Source organism: Apteryx mantelli, chromosome Z (assembly GCF_036417845.1).
Source record: "Apteryx mantelli isolate bAptMan1 chromosome Z, bAptMan1.hap1, whole genome shotgun sequence".
NCBI classification, from domain to species: Eukaryota; Metazoa; Chordata; class Aves; order Apterygiformes; family Apterygidae; genus Apteryx; species Apteryx mantelli.
Window position 1 is genome coordinate 42,026,553 of NC_090020.1, and position 24,042 is coordinate 42,050,594.

The window sequence follows — 24,042 nt, forward strand, 5'->3', positions numbered from 1 at the left end:
GCTTTGACTTAAAGGGAATACAAGGAGGCAACATGCCAACGTGCAGTAGGTCTGATACACAACTGCAACCTATTGCACATGCAGCACATGTTCAGAAGCTCCTGTATCACATCTAGTTTGGTCTTTCTGTGCATGCCCTGGTGCAGGGGTCCAGGACCTCACACTGTCTCAAAGCATGCAATCATGTTACCATGACAAATTTGTCAGCTGAGTTACAGCCAACTGCAAAGGAGAGTTTGATCAATCCTTCTCTAGTAAAGGCTCAGTCAAGCCACATTATTCTGCAATTGCTGCTGCCTAAGGGCGCACATGGAGTTCGTTACAGTGGCTCAGCTGATGCACAGAAACTTGGAAAGCCACTGTAACTTGATTCTGCGTCTTAACCCGAAGGCTTTGATTACGCACTGCTTATCTTCTTGGAAGACTTCTAGCTGATTCTGAAGCAGTATAAAGTAAGTTAGAACTATGAATTCAGTTTAATTATTAGCAAGAAAATTAGCATCATCATCCATATCAGGCAAAAGCTCTAACACAAAAGGCAGATTCACAGCTGCCTCAGAGGCCGTGACATTTTCACATTGGATTAAATACACTGTTATCATCTAATCCTGATACAAGGACCAGAGGAGAATGCATATTACAACAAAACTAAATCCTCAATCTCTATGACTTCATGAGGCCTAAATTGTCACATAGCTTGTTTTAAAAAAGAAAAAAAAAAAGAAAAAAAAAAGTGTCTGTTCTCAGATTTCTCTTTTGTTAAAAGGACATAATGCAGTGAAGGTATACGTAACCATATCTTTTGCCAGTTAAACAGGACTATAACCAGAAATGTCCGGAAGCAGACAGGAACTGCCAGAACTTCTCCATGTACACCAGGAACTAAGCTTGTAGGCTTAGGAAAAAACTATAGAGAACACCCAAAGACACCTGAGGCATTAAAAGCAAAATGAGGAGGCACGAATAGTCAGTTATTCACCCCACTGCATCAGAGAGCTTCTGAGGTGGGAGGTTGGAGCGGGGCAAAAGACTATTGCACAATCAGCAGCTGCTCATTCAGAAGGATGCAGGACAACTAGCTACCAGGAATTATTGCTTTACTGAGCACATCGTCATGATATCCAAGAAACTTCCACAAGTTACTGAATTAAACACCAACGGCCAAATCAAGTGACAATTCGCTATTTCCTGTTAACAAAAATTGCACAAACCCTATAAAATCATTCTGGTACAGCAAGAGCTGTTTATCTTTCAGTTTACATATCAAGGAAACGAGCTAAACCTAGAAACTTTGGAAGTGCTTAAAAAAGTTACAGAATGACAGAAAGAAGGGGGAAAAAAAATAAATCAGATCTTCTTAATCAGACTGGTTTTAAGAATCTAATCATTTAGTTTTAGAGGATCACCACTAATACATGAAAATGAGATTGTGCTTCCTGTCAGCCTTCAAAGTTCAGGGTCTCCAACAGCTGAAATACACAACTGCAAACGTGCTCTAGTTCAAACACTGAGTAAGGGTTGCTAAACAGGGCTCTAACTACATTATCAACCATAAATTAGATAATGAGCATTTAACTTGTTTATCCTGAAGAGGATGACTTCCCCCTGTGCTTTCAAAAAAGAAAATTCTGTGTAAAAAAAGTACAAAATAAATCCAAGTATTCAGTTATGCATGGTTGTTACAGATGTAGGAGAAATTACCTTTCAAATAACACATGAGCATCCTACTTTTTGTAATCCAGAAGAAATTAAAGTCAAAATGCTCTTATCAGTATGCTCAAATAATGAATCAAGATTAACATCTCTGATTATGGGATTTTCTAGTGAATTACAAGCAAATACTTTATCTAATTGTATTTTTTATAATTGTACGTGATGGTTAGTACATAATTGCTCTTCACAGCATCAAATAACTTAATGCTGGTAATAGATTTTAATGAAATCTTCTAAGAGTTTGAACTTGCAGATATTAGGCGTTGTAGCTTTTCATTTTTAATGCAAGCACTTTAATTAGTTTCCCTTATTTAACAGTCGAATGCCTTTAGGCAATGAAGTAGAGACTCTCATAGCAGGAAAAACTTTTAATGTAGTATTTAAAAATTAAATCTGATCAAATAATTTCTTCAGCATTTTGATCAATTCTTCTGCTAATTCTTACAGATAAGAAAATAATTAAAGGTTTTTCATTCAGCCTAGCAGTACACCTCTGACTTGATGTCACCGAAAGGACAATGCTATATTTTGTCTAAGTTTATAACAGCACAACAGCTAAGGTAGGTTATCTGCATAGGGGACCTATGCTAAGGAACCCTTTACAAATTTCCTGACTATAGAAATCTGCTATGTTGTCCTGTAAGCACATCTTTTACTTCCTAAATCTAAAGTCCTGTCCAATTTTTGGTCCAAAGGGGAACAAGAGACAGATGTGGTCTATCATATGCAGAGTTTAGCCTGAAATGACTTTCAATGGAAATCCCCATCTACAACATTTTTCTGCTTGCAACACATAAAAACATAGCAGTACAAGTGACAGGCTAGAAGACAGAAGCTATAAAACTGGGATAACATTGTTATAAATGTCATTCCACAGCTGGAGAGAAAACATTTATAAGTTGACATACATTTGGAAAAGGGACATCTGTAAGTCAAAGACAAGTGAAAACAAAACAATGAATGTGATGCAGAACTACTGTACAGTTAGCCACATTACCAAGATCTGAGGAAAAGGACAAAGGGTCTACTCTTCTGGTTTTGTTTATGCATCTAAAAAATGTATCCCTTCTGTTTCTATAAATCCTAGGGATTTCAAGACAAACTGCTTAAGCATCTACTGTGTTTTCTGGCAATCTAAAGATCTTTGAAATTCAACTGGTGTTGAATATAAGGATGCCCCCAAAACCCCTGTAAGCTGGTATTTCCTGATTCGACAAATACTCAACCCTTCAGCTAAATAACCACATGGATACTAAGAACACACTGTCAGGGATATTAAACACCTGTAACTCACACTGGCAAATTTTGAGGGCAGCTTTTTGAGAAGTGTTGGAAAGCAGTGAAAAGGCAAAAAATAGTCTGTATGGTTTATTTAAGAACTATGACAACTATGGTTCTAAATAAAGAGAGAGACCTAAGACACAGGAGAGAAAGAAATCTTGGAAGATGAAAGAGAAGCAAGTACAGCAGCAGGAATGATCAGAGTCATTTTGGCAAAAGCCAGAGACAAAGGGTGAGAAGAAAGAAAGAAAAGAGGCAAAATATTGCCATAAAGAGACAGTCATCTTGGTCACCAGCAAAAGGGTTGGTGCTACCCAAGAAGAGGAGGCAGGGAGGAAAAGCTCTCTTGCTGTGTTACACCAGTTGACTCCTTAACCAGACATCTTTTTGGTATGGAAATGTCTAGGACTAATTTCAGGATTCGAGGACTGAAAAGAACATACCATCTCTTAAAACATTGCTTCTACCTATATTTGGGTCCAATCAAATAAAACATTGCTTATAATTTGGCTGTAATACATAAAATAACACAATTCACTTTACTGGAAAACTCTTACGGAGAAAGATAAGCTGTCTTAATTTGACAAATGAGAACACAAAAGTAGCCTCAAAAAGATCTGACTACTGAAAGAACAAATGATTAATGTTGCACATGCACAGAAGAATTAATTAATTTGGTAGACTTTTTATTTAAAGAAAAGCTTCAGTAAATGTCTGTCAAAAAAGTAATCTCTTTTAACCTTTGCTCGCCCAAACCATCTACATTATCAAAGTCTTCTTCACCTTGGATACTCCTGGGTTTGCTGGCACTATCAAAGTCACAGACCTTCTCCCATTTATCTCTCACTGCTTCAGGAGTCATTGGTTGATTCTTTCCTCTGACAATAGCACCCAAGGATCGTTCCCAGCGCACTAATAAAAAGAACGGAAATGGGAGACATTGACCAGAGAGTTCAAGCTGGTTATCACAGTAAGAAATGAAGAAACTTTTCTTTTCTTTAGAGCACTTTTCATCTAGGTCACTGCTTGCAAGTCTGCGGAGAAAAGGAACAGTTTAAAAGCTCTCCAACATAATTCACCAGTATCACTTTTAGTGGAAGGAACTAAAAGGGCTCACTGCTTTCCACTAATGCTTAGAAAAGCAAGAGCATTGGTTTTAAATTTCACTAAAGCCAACAACAAACTGATTGCTCTTGGGAAATATTACATCAGGTTTTGGATCCTCTCTAGCAAAAAGTTGTAGCCAGTTTGCATCTAGAGACATTCTTTTCTGACAAGATTTTGGCTATTGCTGCTTAGGATCTTCTGAAAGTCTTGGGAAACGATAGGGGAAATGTGAAAACTGCTTGTTATCTATTAAAGAATGTTTATACAGTAGCCAGCATCTCCAAATTGTTCCCACAGTCATATCTCAATACTGATACCTCAGAGAAAGTTACTGGTAACTTGACATGAAACCAGTTCTGGAAACTGGTAACCAGGTAAACATGAAACCAGTTCTGGAAGAATACTGATTTCCTGGATCCCAATTAATCCTTTTTTTTTTTTGCTCCCAATTAGCAATTGGCAATGAATAAGGCCATACTGATACTCCATTAGTAGTGACCTGTTCTCATTTTAAAGGTCTCAACAGAAACTACTACAATGATGAAAAAGGTTCTTTTCTTCTGACCAGAGATGAGGAGGAGCCAGAGATCTTCAGCTGCATGAAAACTCTACTCCTCGTGAAGCACAACAAAAGGTTTTACACTGCTGCTCTGGTTTGTTTAACCTGTTTAATATGCTACCCAGGAAAAGCTGTCCAGAGCCAGTTCCAGAGCCATTAGAATGTTCATAGTCAATCAGAAATGGACAAAATTCACTGCTTTTTCAAGGGTGTGTGTGTGTGTGGGGGGGGAATGTCCCTTTGAAAGAAGGGGGAAGAACTTCTTGAATTTAATGGTCCTATTTTTCAACCCACACTAATGCTGATGGTATTCATGTAGGCTGGAAAGTCCTTACTGTAAGAAAATAACACTGTACTAGGTTCCATCTACTTAGGAAAAGAGTTAATGAGCTTTCACACACTCAACTAAGTTTCCCATCTGCTCAACAGTCACTGGTGTCCGTGAGTATTCTTTCCTCTCTTACTTAAGCTAGTTTCTGGAGTCACTCAAGGCAACTACTTAGCTGGCGCAACTACTGGTAATTATAAGGCAAGTTGCCTCAAGAGGTCAATGTATATCAATAATATTTTTATAGGAGTGGCAAGGAACTTAAAAAAAGTCTGCTTACTAGTATCAGTGATCAGTGGTACTTTTATACCATGAAAAAAGGAAGTAGTTAAGAAAGGGCAGCATGTATATGCCACAAGAAAAAAAAAATTAAAAATAAATAAATACACTTTTGGCTTCAAGATATCCTTAGTATCCAAGAGTTAATGTTACTTAGGCAGATTTTCAATTACTGTTAATCAGCTCAAAGCATAACACAGCACAGCGTACAGAGTTTCACAGATTCCCATTTGTAGTGAAATTTGTCCCTTTTACTTAATATAAGTAGCCACCACAGAACCCTGGGTCTTCCCTAATATTCTCTGCTAAACAAACTGTCTTGAGTAGAGGTAACTACAAAAATAGGCTGCATAATTTTGTTGCCAAATGAAAACTCAAAGCCAACCTTGCAACACTGCAAACACTTACATTTTCCAATCCATCCGGCTCCCACCTGCCAAGAAAGAAAATCATCAGCTTATCATGTGTTACTAAACGAGGTTTTGGTGAAACAAAACTATAGTTCAGAACAAACTCAATACAGTGAAGTTTCTGAAATACTGCTAATTGTAATTAATTTTAGTTAAGCACTGGAATGCTATCAATATAAAATTTCAAGAACAAGATATTGATGGGAGATAACTACTTCCATCCAATTTATGAGCTAACATTTTGATGAGTGTGCCCATATGCATTCCATAACTAAGTAATTCATCCTTTCTGCAAGTTGCTTTCTGTGTGTTTGAATGAAACATGAACTTCATTTTGAAGTAGTTGCTCTGGTACCTTTTTAAACACGTAGACTTAAATAAAATAATTGATTTTTTTTTCCATACTTTTTTTCCAGGGTGGGGGGGAAGCAGAAGTGAAGGATATAATCCCTTCTTTTGGATACTGAATAAACTATTAATAACATTACCTTAAGTAGTACTTACTCAAATAACTAGAGAGATGCAACTTAGCCACAAACGTAACACACAGATCTCTCCTAAGAAAATATATGCTTTTGTTTTGAAGATATTCAACTTGGATTGTTCGAACCATTTCCCATTAGAACTACCTTTGGAATTGCAGGTATACGTGACAAAACCACTGACACTTTCTTTCCCTTCACACTTCCCTTAGTAGCATACAGGGGCCCACAGCAAATAAGAGCATATGTACCCTACTGAATGACATACATGCTTTGTGTATACAGAGCAGGAGTGACAATTTAAACACAAAAGTTCCAGCATAAGTAGATAGATCCCAAAATTTTAAAACAACCAATACTAACCACAGAGAAACTATGACAGATGGAAAGAAAACACTTATGTAAGAAAAGAGGCTTTCAGACCAGCATAAAGCTGAGAAAGCATATTATATAGCATACAGTTACTTAATTATGAAAAACAGCTCCCTCTTATTACTTCAGTTCAAGTTTTAAGAAGAGTTATCTTTGCATGGAATCAGAAAACGCAAATCCTGAATTAGTTGCTATTCCACACTTTGTGCTTTAATTGTTTAAAAATGCTTTACCCATTTATTTCAACATTCATCTGTTTTCACACACACACAGAATTCCAGAGTTCAGAAAAGAATCAGCCCTACATTTTCTAGAGGCTGGTAAAATTTTAATACTATTTGGTCAATACCATTTAAGACCAAGCCACTGCATTCCTTGGCAACTACAGCAGGGAACACATCCTAGGGTGCGCCAAACACACTGTGTACTATTTTCTACACAACAGAAGGTTCCCAGGAAAGAACCACTGTCTTTATGTCACTGGTCTGAGGAAGCATGAGGGGGAAATGCAACCTTAAAAAAGAAGGAAGAGGGAATATCTTGTTAAAGACACTTTTCTCATTTTTTAACCCTTTAAAAAAAAGGACAAAAACCACAGAGGTACTTACAAAGTAGAACTTATTTCAGAAAAAAATACAGTCCTCTACCTTAAAATAATTTTTTTCCCCTTTTACCAGTCAGTGGTAAAGTCTTCCATGATTTGGTAGATTTATTATTATTATTACAAAGCCAAGAAAATACTACCTCAAAAGATTATAAAATAAGGTATTTCAAGAAATTACCTAGAAAGCACATTTCCTATGGAAGGTGTCAAACTCCTAACATAATGCCACACCACTGTATTGGTACACTGTTAATGTACAGTTCAAATTACGTGTAGCTTATGAACATACTGTAATCTTCCAGATAAATCAAATGCATGTTAATATGTTAAAAACGTATTGTTACAGAGGAGGAGGACAGAAAACAGCATATAAATAAACAAAGGACCTTATACGAGAGAAGAGAGTAAAAGAAAAGCCTGTCTTAAACAACTAGATCTAGTTGGCAAGGCTAACACATTACTGGAGAAGTGTAAGATTTTGGTCTACTTTAGACTAGAAAAAAAAAGTTACAATAAGAATTATAACAACTGATAACATTCTGAGCACACACCAGCATTTGACAGGTTTGCTTTTGCTTGGCATACTTGTCATATACAAAACAAGGTAAATATTACTCACTATGCTGAGTATGCAGTACATAATCCACATTTTGTGGTCATTACATTGTCAGAATCTCACATGATAATTCAGCTTTAGCAGAAAGTTTAAAACTGCACAGAGTAAAAGCAAATCATTAATTTCCAGCAAGCAAGAAAAAAAAATTACCTCAAACAGACTGCCATTCTCCTGACAGCTCTCATGACAAAGCCAAAGAACTAAGGGAGCAACATACTCTGGTTTGAAAGCATCAACCATATCTAGAATAAATGGGGGGTAGGGGAAAGGGAGGAGAAAAATAAAAAATCATACAATAGAAATACAATACAATTTCACCAAATTATTATTCTAACACGTTCTGATCATCACTAGAGCCAGGCAGAATATAACCAACAGAGTTTTGCAGTGAAAAGAAAGAACAAACAAAATGAAGTATTTGAAGACTTGTTAAATCTGAACAAGTTGTGATAGAGGACTTGTTTAGAGGATGTACTTCCTCTAAACCTGATCACATTGGTTCTGGGCCGGAAAGATGAAAGACTCTCAGTGTTGGGAACACCATAATGTGTAGACAGCAAAGCCAAGTAGCTGCCTAAACGCTCAACTGAGGAAATTTAGGCCAAAGCTTGGACACTCCCAGCTGACCAGCAACATGAAACAAGGACAAGCCAGTTGGACATAAGCCAGACAGAGCTGTACCCGAGCAACTTCCATTTCAATCTGGTATTCAGTTATGAGTAAGAGGAACATGAGAAGAATTGCAGCTGCTGAATATTTGAGAAATAACTCATTTGGAAGTGACACATTCCAAGGTTTCCAAATGAAGTATTGGGAGTGATCAGCCCCAATAAATTTATATATTGATTTTTTGGATTTTCATTGTCATCTGGAACAAAAGAAAAAAATTTGGAAAACTAACAACCTGTCATATAGCAGAAAGGTGACTTTCCAGGCAGCTCTTACCAGATATTCTATCAACTTTCTGAAAAAAGTAATTAAATTTGTTTAATTTCCTTTTTCAGGTTTGAAAATATTATTGTTTCAGAAGCAATAGATATATAGCTGTTCTTCAGCTAAAAGTCATTTAGCACTTCAGCATTTTTAAATATACCCTGAGACATAAACAGTTTGAAAAGTTTAGCATAACAGATATTTCTTAAGAGCAGACTTGAAGTAATAGAAGTTCATTTTTAGAACTTCCATGAAGGTAACAGGAGACAGAACTTCATTTAATACGGAGTTATACTTCGTAACTTTATAAGTGCATCAAAAAAGCCTTAGGCTTTTCTAAAGCATTTCAATTCATGTCACACAACCTTCTGTTCCAAAAATTAGCACTAAACTGTCACTAATGCTACTAATCCACTGTTAAACGGATTAAGAAATTGCTGGTAGAAGTTAAAAAAAAAAAAAAAAAAAAGCCACAAACACACTACCCAGGAGATGCAGACTGCATTTATACTACTAGCAAGAACAAAACTAAAATGGACCAGAAGTTGAACATACCCAACTGTTGCAATGCTACAGCATAATTGCTTGCAAACATCTAAGAATCCATAACAGGAAAGTACTGACTATGATTCCATGGACAAATTGATAAGGCTTAGGAAAATATTTCTCAAGTTCTGATGCCCAAATCTTTAGGAGTAGTTGAAAAAATTGGGCAGGAGGAAAGGAAAATTGTGAAGGAGGGAAGAAATAAGTGATTGGACAATAACAAACTGTCCTATAGGGAGACCTAAGGATCTCACTCTTAAACATAACTGAGAGAAAATTAGGAGGTGGTTTTATCACTGTATGTGAATATCTTCAGGCAGAAAGACATTCCAAGTACTGAACTCCTTTTTAAGCTTAAAAAGCCAGCATCTGCAGCCTTGACATATGTGACACTTATGTAAATAAGTGAAATAAATCCCTGGAACTGACTACCTACGGAGATGCTGGGTTTTCCAATCACTTGAATTATTTAAACCTAAAACAGAACACTTTACTGAGAACTTAGTCAAACAAAGTCACTGCATACAATCCATGCATGACTGTACAAAATATATTAGTCTTCGCTATCTTGTATATCAGTCTGGAAAATGTAATGGTTCGCCTGACTTTGAACTCTGCCTATCACTAAGGGGGGGGAAAAAAAAAAAGGGGGGGGGAAAGAAAAATGGAATAGGCTGATTCTGAAAGACTTTTTCAGAGCAATTTCTTTTTACAGAGCAATTTCTTTTTACAGAGGCTTCTCTCTGAATTCTTTGTATTTCTTTTGATTGTTTGCCAAAATAAATAGTCAGTCTGCTTATCCTAAGTTTGTGCTTTACACACAGCTCTGTCTTGCACAACATTCTCCTTACTGGCTTCTTAGTGCAGTTCTCTGTTAAAACCTGTTCAAGTATTCAAAGATTAATAACTGTGCAATTCAGAAATACCTAATATATTGAGCACCTGTGTTCATCATCATCTCCTGTTGCTCCTGGAGCCAAGGACTACATACATGAGATGTTGTGCAAAGTAAGACATTTTGCAATCAGACAATACCATAACAAATGTAGACTCCCTACAAGTGTATCTGATTCCATATCTACTGAAACAAACCTTTCCACTGCCTCAGGATGATCTTGAAGGAGGCTATAATTAAAAAGCATTGCCATATGCAATTGTTCTTGTGAATTACAAAAATTGCTTTGTATCTTGTGACAGAAAATAAGAATTTCTAACAACACATAAAATAGGGAAGTTGGCAGTCCAAAGAAAAACAGAAGGACATTAGGAACAGCAAATTAACATTTTTTGAAATACAAAGGGTTTACATTTTGTAACTGATAAGAAAGCCATGCTTCACCTCACTGAAAAATGTCAGTACACATCGACCTTAAATAGTTCACCTTGTGGCATGATAGTCTGGGTCAGCCTGGATCCAGCAGTAGGTGCAATTGTGTTGCAGTGGATGTTGTACTTCCGGCCTTCAATTGCAATTGTGTTTGAAAGACCCAAAAGGCCAAGTTTTGCAGCACTGTAGTTTGCCTGACCAAAGTTTCCATATATTCCAGCAGCTGAGGAAGTCATAATTATTCTTAGAGAAAAAAAAAAAAAAAAAGTTAAATGTTCTCTTCAAGTTGTTTACTTACACATGATACTATTTTCTGGCTTTGATACTGCATAGTCTCTATATTCCTGCAAATGAAAACATGAAAACAACAATCAAAGCATTATTTTGTATTTTTTGCTAATAAACAGATGTCTTGTCTGGCTGATGGCAAACACCAGACAAATCCTGAAGAATAGTCACAGTAGTGGATAACTACCAGAGTCCTGAACCTTTTAGAGTTATAGTGTAAAACTGCAATAGCTACTCTGTGACAACTGGGTATGGTACTGAAAAAAAGTATTTTTCTTTTCACGTTCTAACTGCACTTCATGTGGCAATATTAAAAAAACAAATGCTTTCAACAGTCAGAAAAAAAAACATTTCCTTAAAAATGGCTTCATCTTAACATCTGTTTGATAATACATGAAGATGCGTACTTACAATATTCACAGAATTTTCACAGAATCTTAATATATGTTAAACACATGAGGGAGGGAGAATGTTTATACTAAGGTAGCAAAATCTTGTCCCTTGTCCCCTAACACTACTGCTGTTGAGACGACTGAACTGCTCACAAGGAAGCTCTAGAACCACTGCGTTTTATAGTAGTTTTGAGACCTGAAAACATCGTGCTGCATGTTTCCTCATAAATCTGAATTCAAAAGAAGAGTTTGCACCTTCACTTCTAAAAGCAGCCTGATCAGAATCAGTTCTAATATACTGTAAACACACTGCATAGTTGGGATCAAAGTCTATTTAATTTTTTTTGATTTTTTGCTTCATGGACAATAACATTGTTTTTAATCTAAATAAAGAGGTAAGTATTATTAGTACTGTTTCAATATGGTCAGTATGAAAAAAAGCTACAAAATCTATAGAAAGCAAGCATTCTGCAGCTGCCACACATATATACATAACCTGAAGAGACATTCACTAACAAAACGGAGCCTAAAGAAGCGTTTTCCTAAATGGATGCAACTCCTGAGCTTTAGCCATGCATTCTGCCTGCTTACTCGGCTCCTGATTTCTTCCCTTTTCTTTCCCATCCCATTGCCTGGACGGGAATGGATGTAATTTTGGTCAGAGAGTGAGGAACAAATTAACACTCCTTTAAACACGTGAGTACTGTGGTTAAGAACAAGACTGATTTAATCATATTGGCGTTTTGACACAGAAAAAACAACAGAAGTTGAAAACTTGAAGCTCTGAATTGACAGCACTTTTTCAGCTAAAGGTAATGCGTATTAAAATAGACTATGAACATCCCACAGTTACTGTAAGACAAATCTTTGCCCAAAGGGAAGCAAACTGACCCCTCAAAGAACAAGAACCACAAGCAGAACTGGATGCACCTGCCAATGGAGGTGTAGGAGGAAATCCTCTTAGACATGCAGTCACATGCATATAATATCAAATAGTTCTAATGAGCTCTAAGGAAGAGAAATGATATTTCTATAACCCTGTAGCTCCTGTCTGGGATATCTGCCTTTACATGAAGGGCGACTTTAAAGGTTTCTGTGTGTGGAGGTGGTGGCAGCAGAATTGCAAGGATAAGATCTCTTACATTTGGATGCTGATTTTGTTCATCTAGGTGACAATGAAAAAAGGACAAGAAACACTTTCACTGCCAGGGCATGCAGTCTGTGCACATTGTTTTTTTTTTTGGGGGGGGGGGTGGAAGGGGAGAAGAAGATAAACACATTTTTACCTGCCAAACTTCCGATTTTTCATATGATTCCATGCAGCTCGGGTGACCAGGAATGATCCCCTCAAATGAATTCTATGAATTATATCTAGGATCAAATTAATGGCAGTTTAATAAACCCAGGAATTCATTTGCCGACTTGAAATACACAGTTAGTTTCTTCTTCATAACAAGAACTGCATTCTCTTTCACACTTTCAAATGGAGACTAGGAAGGGGTGTTTTCTTCCTTTTTTATAGATCACTGAAGTGTTCACCTGAACACAAAAGTCAGCCAACGTGAGTCACTTCCTCCTCTTTGATGGGGCTCTCTCATCTGCGATTCACAAGCATCCAAAACTTCTGTGCTTGAGCACAGTCAAGCAAGGACTGCAGAAGCTAGACCCTCTTTGCAAAAGCCTGCCAGTTAACTGCCTCATCATCACCTACCATCTCAGTGAAGGTTCCCCCTGTTCTTCTGTTCCTTGGCGCATCAGCTTTCTTTCCTTTGTTGTTAGTTTTCAGTCTTTCAAGGCTGTTTAGTATTCAGTCAGCCAGCACTGGGCTATGAATGCAATCTGCTCACAGAGACTATTGCGTTTCACATGACCGTTTTCTGTATTCCACTCAGCACACAGGAGTGGCAGCTAGAGCCTTTCTTCCCCTTCAGAACTGCATAAGCCTAGCATGAACTGTAGCACAGATCTGGTTTGCAATCAAATAGGCAGTTAAGCACAAGCAGCTTACAAATGAGCCTTAAGGTCAAACACAATTCTCTATGGTCAGGCATAGACAGCCTTCCCCTCTTCTCTTCCTCCCTGTGCGACTGGAAGGGATGCACCTTCTATCTTTCACATAGTAAGTGAATCTCAAAGTTCATCAACTCACCCCAATCTTCATCACTTATCCGAACAAATGAACGGTCTCTTAGAATCCTAGAAAACATTGTCAGGAAAAATCAAAAAGAAAGATGAACATGTGTCTACACAAAAGTGACATTCCATAGTCAAACAGAAAAAAAAAAAAAGAGCAAACCCAAAAACTTTAGATTTACTTACCCAGCATTGTTTACAACAATATCTGCAAAAAACAAACAAACAAAAAAAACACACACACACTAAATGAACACATGTGCTGATGAAGTACAAGCTTATTAGCTTATTTCAATTTTTCTCCCACTTCTAATACTAACATACATGACAGGTATAATACTGTACATGTATACTCTGTTACTATTCTAGAGCTGCTTATCCTGATTAGGGACATTCTAACATTGAACAATGATTAAAAAAAAAACAAAAAAAAACCCCATAAGATATTTGGGAAGAGGGAAGCCTCAGCCTACCAAAAGGACAAAGACCAACAGGGAGGAAACACTGAGAAGTGCTGGCTACCTGGGAACACAACACCTGCAGGATGCAGCCATCCTGCTCAGTTTTGCAGCTTGCTCTGAGGTCCAGAGTGCTCCACGCTATGCGGTTTGCACCACCCTCTTTGTTGGGGTAAACCCGAATAGTAACAGAAATCACCACTGAAGAGCAGTTGCAAAGCCACTAGAACAACTTGGATCATAACAACTCTTAGGAGAATATTTCCTTTGGTTCCTGCTAGCTCGGATCACACGTACTTTTAGGCACTTAAATGTTAAAGTTAGATAAGTTTCACACTTAAATAGGAGCAGCATATCCAAAACAGAAACTTTATTCATTAGATATAATACCTGAAGTGTTTTCTTAATTTGCGCCTATACGTTTTGATCTTCATATGGGCTAAAGAGCTTCCAAAACATGACAGAGCATGACTGACTCTTTAATTCCATTATTTATCCTAATTTTAGACAACTAGTTACAATATTTGGTGAACTTTGTGAGCTTTCGAGACAGAAATTATCCACCATTCAGTACCAAAATTCTGAAGAAGAAAAATAAGTCTTATTTTGAGCTTTATACCTCTATTAAAAAATACCAAAAGACAAAGCAGCTGCCATTCAAACTTAAAGTGAAAAGCCCCTGCATTTGAAAGTTTCAGGTTTCACCAATTTAGAGCTGCAGATATCCAAGACTTATAATTTCAACTGCAGTCACACTGTATTTCACACACTTCTTGTCAACTGTGCTGTTTATAATAGATTTGAACTTGCAAACAAGTTAAAACAAGAAATAGGTAACTGTACCAATCCTCCCAAAAGCCTCAAGTGCTGTCTTCACAAGCTTTTCACCATCTTCCACTGAATCTATTAAAAAAAAAGTATGACTTTTTAAGTAGAATGAACTGTATACATTGCACTTCCAGTATATTAATAGCTAATTCCATGGAATTAAAAAGAACTTTGTAGAACCCCAATATAAACTCAAATTTAGCCACTATTTGCATATGGCCCAAGGCACACTCTACTGCACAATGTCTGACATTATAGGAAAAACAAGAAGCAAAATGAGTCAGAAGAGTCCATTCCCATTTTGCCTCTGACAATGGCTGCTGGCACTTTCAGTATCCCGATGTTGAGAGAACATGTGAAAGAAAAGGGTTTGGAGTATTAATTAAAAAAATGCTTTATGTCACTTGGTTTTAATGTCTCTCTCCCTACTCCAAATTACATTCCACCTTATTTAGATAGTATTGGCAAGCTGACAGTAGTCCTTTATTAAGCATGTCAACTTGTCGTTTAACACGGTCCATTATTCCTGCAGATGAAGTATTAAATCTAATCTGAAAAAAAAAAACACATACCATAATTGGGTACTGCTTTCCCTCCTTTTGCTCTGATTTCATTAACCACTTTGTCGGCAGCTGAGGAGCTTTTGCCATATCCCTTGAAGTCACCTCCAAGATCATTCACTGTGCATCACAAAGAAAGGAATTTTTCAAGATTAACACTCAATAGGTTTCATGGTCTCTCCTTATCTCATCACCACATTGGAAGTCTTAAAGAGCACTAACAAAACCTGCTGCCCCTGGATCCCACTGAGAATCTCTGACAATTAGAGAAGAACAGTATGTCATGTTACTGGATTTAAAAAAAGTATAATATACCATATCATTTTTTTGAAATAACTTGTGAAGCAGAACACAGACTTTTTTCCCGTACCATGCATTCAACCTACTCGCCCTGCCGAGTTTATCCCTCCAATTGTACTATTACAGTTCGGAGATTAAGATCTACCATACCACTCACAGGTGATTAATTCTGTTCTTTCATCAAACTGCTAAAGCTACTGCATGAACTGTAAACAAGACTTAGAAGACTTTGTTCCTGTTTTCTCTTTAACTGAGTAGCTAAAATGTTACTGGTAACTTAGGTATGGAACAAATCAAGAAGTCTAAACAAAGGCAGAAGAGCCTGCCCTGGAACTCTGGATCCTGCTCCTGCAGGGGGAGGACTGTTGGCTGACACAGGCAGCTGCGCTGTTTCCAGGCTGGTCTGCATACTGGGGCATGCACCATCAACAGGACCTGCACTGTATCATTGCCGTGGACAAAGCCCAGAATGAACAAGTCATGGAGTTAAAAAACAAAACAAAACAACCCCCCCCACACACACACGCACAAGCTATCCCCCCCAGATTTGTATAGCCAAAAGCAAAAAAGAATTAAGACAGAATATGACAATGTACTCAAGTACATTAAAAAAATTGATGCAGAAAAAAGGAAATAAACTGCTTTCCATATCCAAGCTAAGTAGATCAACAACTAATAGTCTGAACATGCAGCTAGGGCAACTCAGATGAGGCATTAGAGAAAACTCGCAAGAAGAGCGAAGCATTAGAATAGGCAAGGTGGGAGGACTGCCCAGTCCACAGCACCAAAAGTCTTTAACATGACATTAACCAAAAAATGAGTCAGGATCAGCACTAGGAATTCTGATCTCCTTTTGAGAAAGAGAAGAGACAATTTTGTGCTAAACATTTAAACAATGTCATTCAACTAGTCTTGTTAAGACGTTATAACTCTATTAAAGACATGTTTATATATGTTTACACTTCACTTAAAACAGCAATTTGCTGACAAAAGCTTAATTAAGAATGCCTTATGTAAGCAAGAATTTAACTAACATTAGTTGTGTCCATACTAGAGAGTTCCAATATTTTACCTAGATTAATTATTCAAAGGATTTAAACAGATTTGTCAAGTTTGCTATTACACACGAGACTTAAGGCTTTACCAATACATTAATAAAAGTAAGGACAACACACTAACCTCACTACTACATATAAACTACACCCTTCTACAGAAGTATTTTGGCTCACAGAATTTTGATGTGAAAGACAGAAGTAATTTGTGCCATCGTAGGCTGCATTCAGAAGGCCTTTATTCTTAAGTGTATTTCTGTCATGATAAAAGGTTACTGTCAAATCCCATTAGTTTTCAAGTATCAGTTTTCAAGCATCAGTTTTTAAGCTTGCACCACACTTTGAGAATCACTGTAAAACTAAAGTAGGGGATGGCAGCACCAATAAATATCTTCGTATTCATCACTGTTCTCTCACTGCACTAGTTAATTGCTAAATTAGATTAAAGCAGTTAACTGACTTAGTGCAAAATATGAAAGTTAAAACTAGAGTTCAAAACTATAGTTACCATAGCCCTCTCTGTTTGAGGGTCAAATGATGTAAACTAAGTGACCACCACATCAAGAAGTTCCACAAAAGGTATGGTGAAAGGGTGAACATGCTTGTTCTTTTTGCTGTTGTTATAGCACTACCTCAAACTAATTGGACAGTTGAACACTTGGCTCTGCTGCCCTTTTAAGTATTTTCCTGGATTAATGAAATATATTAAATCAGTATTTGAATAACATTTCAATTTAAAAGTGGTATTAAATTAATATTCAGGCATAATAATGTAACAGTCAGCACAATGAATGCAGGATAACCAGTTTTGATTTGAATCAACTTGTCAAACAAAATTACTTTAAACACATGTTTGCAAGCAAATTATTTGCTGCTGCTGAGTTCTTTCTTATGCAATCAAACTTATTTTTAGAAGTGAGATGATAATTACAAAATAAAATGCTTCAAGGAGCATTGAGAACCTATTGAGGCTTTGCAGGTCCACTCCAGAGAGTGCTTAAAAGCAGAAGTAAGCCTGGAAATATTTGGGAAAGTTCACAGAGGTAAAAAGCTCCAAAAGCATCCCACAATGCAAACTAACATACAGAGAGATACGATCAGGAGACATGCTTCAAAAGCGTGACTGTAACCCAAACTAAAACATTAATGCAGAAACACCTTCAAGTAAGTTGGAAAGAAACAGTAGGGTGTCTGGATATACTTCAGTGTGTGAGACAAAAAAATAAAACATTCCCTCTCTCCCCACTTGCAACTTTTTCTGGTGAGAAGTGTGACAGAGATACCAAGAGTGACAAGAAAAGGCAGTAGTTGGCAGTCTTTGAGGGAGAAGAGATCCATTTTAGTTGCACTGGTCAGTGTAACCAAGCCGACACCAACTCACTCAACAGAAGGTGAGTGGGAATGAGATGTGGGACTGGACAGCAGGTTAAAGACACAAGGCCTATGTCTTAAATCTGCTTGCATTAGAGAAATCCAGACATTTGCAAAAGTAACTTCTCAACTCATTTAGGTCAGAATCATAAGACAACAAGAGTGAAGAAGAAAAGCATTTATGAGTATGCAAAGCACTACCATAATCAGTGATAGGATTTTGGCAAGGGCATGGAAACAGCTGCAGATAAAAAAAGAGATGAAGTGAGGTGCCATTTCCGGAGAGAAACAAGAAGTTTCCCTTACAGTCAGTCAGTTCTGAACTTACTGATTTAGCTATTGTGCATTAAGTCCAAGAGATAAAGGAGCATTAGCAATAGTCAGGCAATATAATAGATTCTCTTCCAGAACATTCTGAAAAGTCAGAAAGCTACTAACTACACAGGATTTATACAATTAAATATTTGGGCTGCTTTAATAACCTAATTCTTGTTAAATAAGAACTTGAGGTGAAATATTCATGTTCCCAGTAAATAAGGGAAGTACCAAAGACAGCAACTACCAACAAAAATCCCTCTAGATTCTATTAAAGTTTTTTTTAAATTGTCTACATACAGACTTTTTGTATTTAATCAAGAAAGTAAAAACAACCAATTTATGAAATTTTATAAACTGAGATTGGGATTTTTATTTGCAAGTTACTAAAATCAGTGGGCAACTTCTTGCAGGTTTAATTATATACTCAGCAAAGTCTGTTTAACCCTTTAATCTTAAACTCGTCAGCAATACCTATACAAATTCACTCACAGGCAGTGAAACTACAGATACAGGTGCCAACTGCTGAACAGTGCACAGGAATATAATTTAACCATCAGAATTACTTTGTGATATGGCAGTTTGTATGGCCAAATACTCTCCAAAGAGGGTTCAACCAAATGACCATGAAGCTCTGACAGAAATCCTTTACCAAGAGCTATTTGGTGGTCTTTGGAACCAGACGGCTCTAATGCACAATGGCTTTCCATAGAGAAACAACACAGTGCACTTTCAGCACATTCTGTGTTTTCTGAGGACTACTGATACTGCATCACACTCTAACAATTCCTTTCCTTGGAGAAAATAATAGAAGGTAAGTACTCACATTTTCAAATGGCCATATTAGAAGTTTCTGAACAGTGCTCACCTGAGATAATATCTTCTCTGGCCGCAACTTACAGTAAAGATTAGTACATATAGATGAAAGTCAGGTCAGGATGATGATGATTCATATCGACTTTCCAGCAAAGATAAGCCCTTGGACAAACTTGGGTTACTTTTTTCATACAAGAAATAAAGCTTAGAAATGAAATTTAAATCTCAAGAGATAAGACAGAAAACTATTAAATAACAAAGGTTACTGTCAGAAAGGGCATGGACTGTTGAATGCCAGTTATGTAAAAAGGCAAAGGTTATTGTCTAGATCAAGTTAGTTAACATAAAACTTACCAACTACAGAAGCTCCTCTTTCAGCAAAAGCCAGAGCATATGCTTTGCCCAATCCTAGTGGGGGGGGGGGAAAAAAGTCAGTTTGTCTTCTGCATTACAGTTCAGAGAGAAAGTTACACAGAAATGAATTGCATTAAAAAAGATGTACCAAATTAACATAAACACCTTGAGGGTCTAAAATAAAACTGTATTTCATCTAGAAGTTAAATTTTCACATAAATTCAAAACATAGAAGTAAACTATCTGATAAATTTAAGATGGAACATTCAGACACAGAAAAAAAAAAAATTGTCCAATTGCCCATGCTCACTCTTTGCTATTGCACTCAGAAGAACCATCAGGGAAAACTGCCTGCTGCTAAATTTGTGCTTGTGCTAGTGCTAGAAAAGACATTTGTTAGACAGAAAGTTGAATGTCTTGATGTTTTTAACCTTGCAGAAGGAGGGGATGTTTCAAGTTAATTATTTACATTCTAAGCTACTAAGATACTTCCTTAGTTCAAGTGAGTCTTGCAAATTTGAAAAAGAAACATATGCACTGAAGAAAATTTAGCCATGACTGAAAATGTATTGAAAAAAAATCCATCCAATTATTTGGACAAAAAGGAATCACTTAATTGTGATAGACTACCCAGATGCACCCATAGGTTTACCTAGCGTATTAACAGAAAGTCATTTTTACCTCATGTACAGAAGCAAGACTCTTATACCTTTACTCTGACTTAGACTCTCGGTGTGTTAAACATTAGTTATTTGTTATGATTAATGATTTACTTACAGGGATATTATTTATCATATCAGAAGCTACTGAAATCAATGATAAAGGTGGTTCTTCCCATGCCAAAAGATACTGATATTTGAATGATCAAAAGATGATCAAATACCTCTTTGCTCCTCAAAAAAAAAAAAAAACATTCAAAACTAGCTCTCAAAAGAAAAGCAAAAATCAGAACTGTTTAGATTGTTTTGAAATACACTGACCTCTCTATGTAAACACACAAACAGTTTGGAATTTTCCTTACAACTCCCATGGGCCTCCAACAAGGGATGGTATCACATGTGAGGCATACATACATCTACTGCCTGATGTAACTGAAGTCCCAGAAGAGAATTATTTTTGGAGAAACCACGTAGCTGAGAAGAGTACAAAATTCAGACCAGGTCATATGTGCCAGCATTCTCAACTGACAAGCAAGGGCAGAGAGCTTTAGCATCAGAACTAGTCTTAAAGAAATATAACTTAAACCTCTGAAAGCAGTTAAATAACAAAAGAGCTGCATAACAAAGAAGAAAAATACTCCACAGTAGCTTTGCCCAAGCTGAAAAGAAACTATTTTTAGATGCCTGTGCACGCGTGTGAAAACAGGTCTCATTTTAAAAATGAACAAGTTAATGTTTCAGATGCTTTAGATAAACCCCCAAATCTGACCTGTGCTATAAACTATGCTATAAAAAAAAATGCTATAAAGTAGAAAAAGACAAATAAGAACTAATATGAAGCTAAGAGAGCCTCCATTTGTGTTGGTTTAAATTCAATTAACCACTTTTCAAAAAACTGTTGTGAAGTAAGATAATCCAAGGACAGCTTTCTCTGTTAACAAACCACTTCCAAGCAGCCTAAAAGTACAAGTGTCTGCGTACCCATACTTATAGCAATCAATTTTTGCTTCGTGCAATGCTTTCTTGGAGCTTTGTTATTGATGATGTTTCTTTGTTTCGCTGTTATCTAGGGTCTTAACTTTACTTCAGTGAGATCAGTTATACAGACAGAAGCACATCAATAAGTCTGGTAAGAGCTGAAAAGCATCATACAAAGATCTGGCCTCAATTATTTTCAGGTTTGTCATTTTCAGGTGACATGAGTCAAACGTTCAGTGGCTTTCCACAAAATTTAACAGTCTTGGTCCTCCTCTGCAAGAAGTCACATAATCTAGGCCCCAAAATATCCCCTCCTGCTACTTGCAGCTCCACAAAAAACACTGCAGGAAGGCAGAGCCTCCTTGGAGGATTATGGAACAAATTCCTTCAGTCACTAAGAACAACTGCAAACTTTGCCGCTTTTTGTTCCAAACTCACAGGTCGCATCTTTGCGCTGAAAGCACTCAAGAAGGCAAAAGTCAAAGCACGCATTCAAGGGAAGAAAAGAAAGAAAAAAACACAAGAACTTTTCCTGCCAAAACCAAACATTCCAGTGCAGAACCACCTTCCCCGGGGAGGCCGGGCTCAGTGCCCCAGACAGCACAGACCAGCCCTGCTGCAGAGAGAAACCTCTCTGTCCTTCCGCTCCCGCGCTGCCCTCTCTCTTGTGCTGGCACACGCCTCCGTCCTGCCACAGAGAGCCAGGCTGGAGGCAGTGCGGACATGCATCAACTTAAATCGCTGGCGGAACAACAGTGTGCGAGATCACGAAAGTTACAGATGTTAATCACAATGTCAGAGGCAAAACTGGAAGGAATTAGGATGCTAAGCGCAGCCGGATGCCCACTGCTGACGGGTGCGAAGTGCTGCGTTACCCCTCGTAGGTAACCGCAGAATAAAAGGCACATCTGTGGGCAGGGCACCGACGCCGAGCGGCACACGGGCAGCGACTCCGGTCAAACTGCGACACCTCCCAGGCACGGCAAGAGACGCCGCCGCAAGCCCTGTGCGGCCCCGGCGGCACCGGCTGGGGCTGCCGCGGCGTCCGGGCTGCCCCTCACCGGCCCGCCGCGGCGCAGGCCCGCCACGCTGCTCCCCCAACCTCTCTTCGGCGGGGGAAGGTCCGTTTCTGGCCAGTGAAGCTGCTCCTAACTGCCCGCAGCCGCCGCGGAAGGGCACGGGGGCACCGCGGGAGGTGACAGCCTCCGCCGCCTCCCCCCAGAGCCCCGCCACCGGCCCAGCCGCCGCCTGCGGGGGCAGAGAGCCGCGGCAAGGCCCCCGCGAGCCGCTCACCTCCTCCGGCGCCGGTCACCAGCACCACCCGCCCGTCGAAGCGCAGCCCCGCCGCCATGGTGCTGCCCGCGCCCGGTCCCGACGCGCCGCGCAGCGCGCAGGCGGCGGGACGGGCTGCGGCGGGGGTGGGGCGCCCCGCCGCCCTCTGGGAAACGAAGTCAACGGCCGCGCCGCGAACTTCAACGGCTGCGCCGCGGGCGCCCCAACAGCCGCCAGCTGGAGCGGGGGCGGAGGGCGGCTGTTGTTTTCGGGCCCCAGCCCTGCCTCCTGATTGCGTTTTCATACCTTAAAGACAAGGCAAGCTGCTTGTTAAATATTCGCTCTTTAACATGCGAGCTTGTCGGGCCTGCTCCACAACACACGCGGTTTTGCATATGCCTAAACAGGCCACAGGCGGGTAGGGTGGATTTCAAGATCAGGCTGTGTGAGTGTAGACATCTTGCCTCCGGTTAAAGTTGATCTGAAACAATTTTTACTTTTTCCCAGTCCAAATCACTGCTTTCTGTGCTCGCTTACTTGGTTGCAGGAGTTCTTCTGATTAAACAATTATTGTGAAACATACCGTTTGTTAACCTCCTTGAGTGGAAGACTTCACTGAAGAACTGACATTAAGGAGATGTGTTAAGTATCTGAGAATCTAGATTCACCAACCCCCCCCCCCCCAGTATTGTGGAAATATGCTAACTTTAGGGAACTACTTCTAGCTTTCTATATTCCTGCATCTTAGAAATGGGTTGTTTTCCTCAGGAAACTCAATGATCATTATGTGGACACATATATGCGTGACTGTATATGCAGAAAGCATATATTTGCTCCCAGTTTCCAGCCTTTTGAAGAGTACACTATATTGTCAATCAGCCTAATGAAACATTACTTATTCACAGGTCCAAAACTGGTGAGTTAAAAATACACAAAGATAGAAGTTTTGTTTCCCCTGTTTCTTTCTGAACTTGACTGTCTGCCATACTCTTTGGCATTCAGAGTAAACGCCCTTGGATGCAATTTCTCATTTCCAGACAATGAATTCATTCATTGTAAAGCATTTCTCTAACACTTATCATCTCAGGGTCTGTTTCATTGCTCTGTAAAGTCAGTGCAGAGAAATCCATCAACTTTGCTGAGCATTGGCTCAGGTTGTAGATGAGCTGAGAAACATCAACTATATTTGCTTCCAAATAAGCCTGCAAAATGGATAAACAGTTTCCTTTTTATAGACTGGAAACCAGGGAATGGCTGTATAACATACACAACTGTGTAGCTGAGGGAGCTGGATGCAAATTCCCCATCCTGTAATCTTAGCCTTTCTCTTCAAGATACTAATCTGATTGTTCTTTGTGATTCACTTTTAGCAGTTGGCAGTAACTATTCTTATAGTTTGTGGAACTGACCTATGCATTAAATAGTGAGCATCTATTCATTATATCATTGCAGAATCAGTATGGTTTGGGTCCCGGTCCCTCAAAACGTAACTGTATTCAAGTATTACAAAGCTACTGCTACAGAGCTCAGTAGATCTAATCAGGACTTTCTAACAGTACCTGCCCAACTCAGGGCTGATGAACTTTATCTGAACTACAGGCAGGGATCTCTTGGAGTTGTTGCTTCTTTTGGGCTAGCTCTCCAAGTCAATTGAGAGTGCCATAAGCCTGAGTATCCAGGAGCTGTAAACTCTCTGCTGCGTTGTGTTG

General features: G+C 38.6%; 1 protein-coding gene across 1 annotated transcript in view; it reads right to left on the bottom strand.

Annotated features, from left to right (window-relative positions):
• HSD17B4 (hydroxysteroid 17-beta dehydrogenase 4) overlaps positions 1-22,434 on the bottom strand; it is a 67,443-nt gene extending 45,009 nt beyond the window's left edge. Inside the window, exons 1-11 of the mRNA XM_067315143.1 lie at positions 22,355-22,434; positions 19,425-19,478; positions 15,229-15,336; positions 14,672-14,731; positions 13,557-13,578; positions 13,387-13,433; positions 12,524-12,608; positions 10,613-10,800; positions 7,902-7,993; positions 5,676-5,700; positions 3,778-3,906 (exon numbers count right to left, since the gene is read on the bottom strand). Of these exons, the coding sequence (XP_067171244.1) occupies positions 3,778-3,906; positions 5,676-5,700; positions 7,902-7,993; positions 10,613-10,800; positions 12,524-12,608; positions 13,387-13,433; positions 13,557-13,578; positions 14,672-14,731; positions 15,229-15,336; positions 19,425-19,478; positions 22,355-22,412 (868 nt within the window). The 5' untranslated portion in view covers positions 22,413-22,434. The remainder of the gene's footprint in view (positions 1-3,777; positions 3,907-5,675; positions 5,701-7,901; positions 7,994-10,612; positions 10,801-12,523; positions 12,609-13,386; positions 13,434-13,556; positions 13,579-14,671; positions 14,732-15,228; positions 15,337-19,424; positions 19,479-22,354) is intronic.
• Between the last annotated feature and the right edge of the window lie 1,608 nt (positions 22,435-24,042).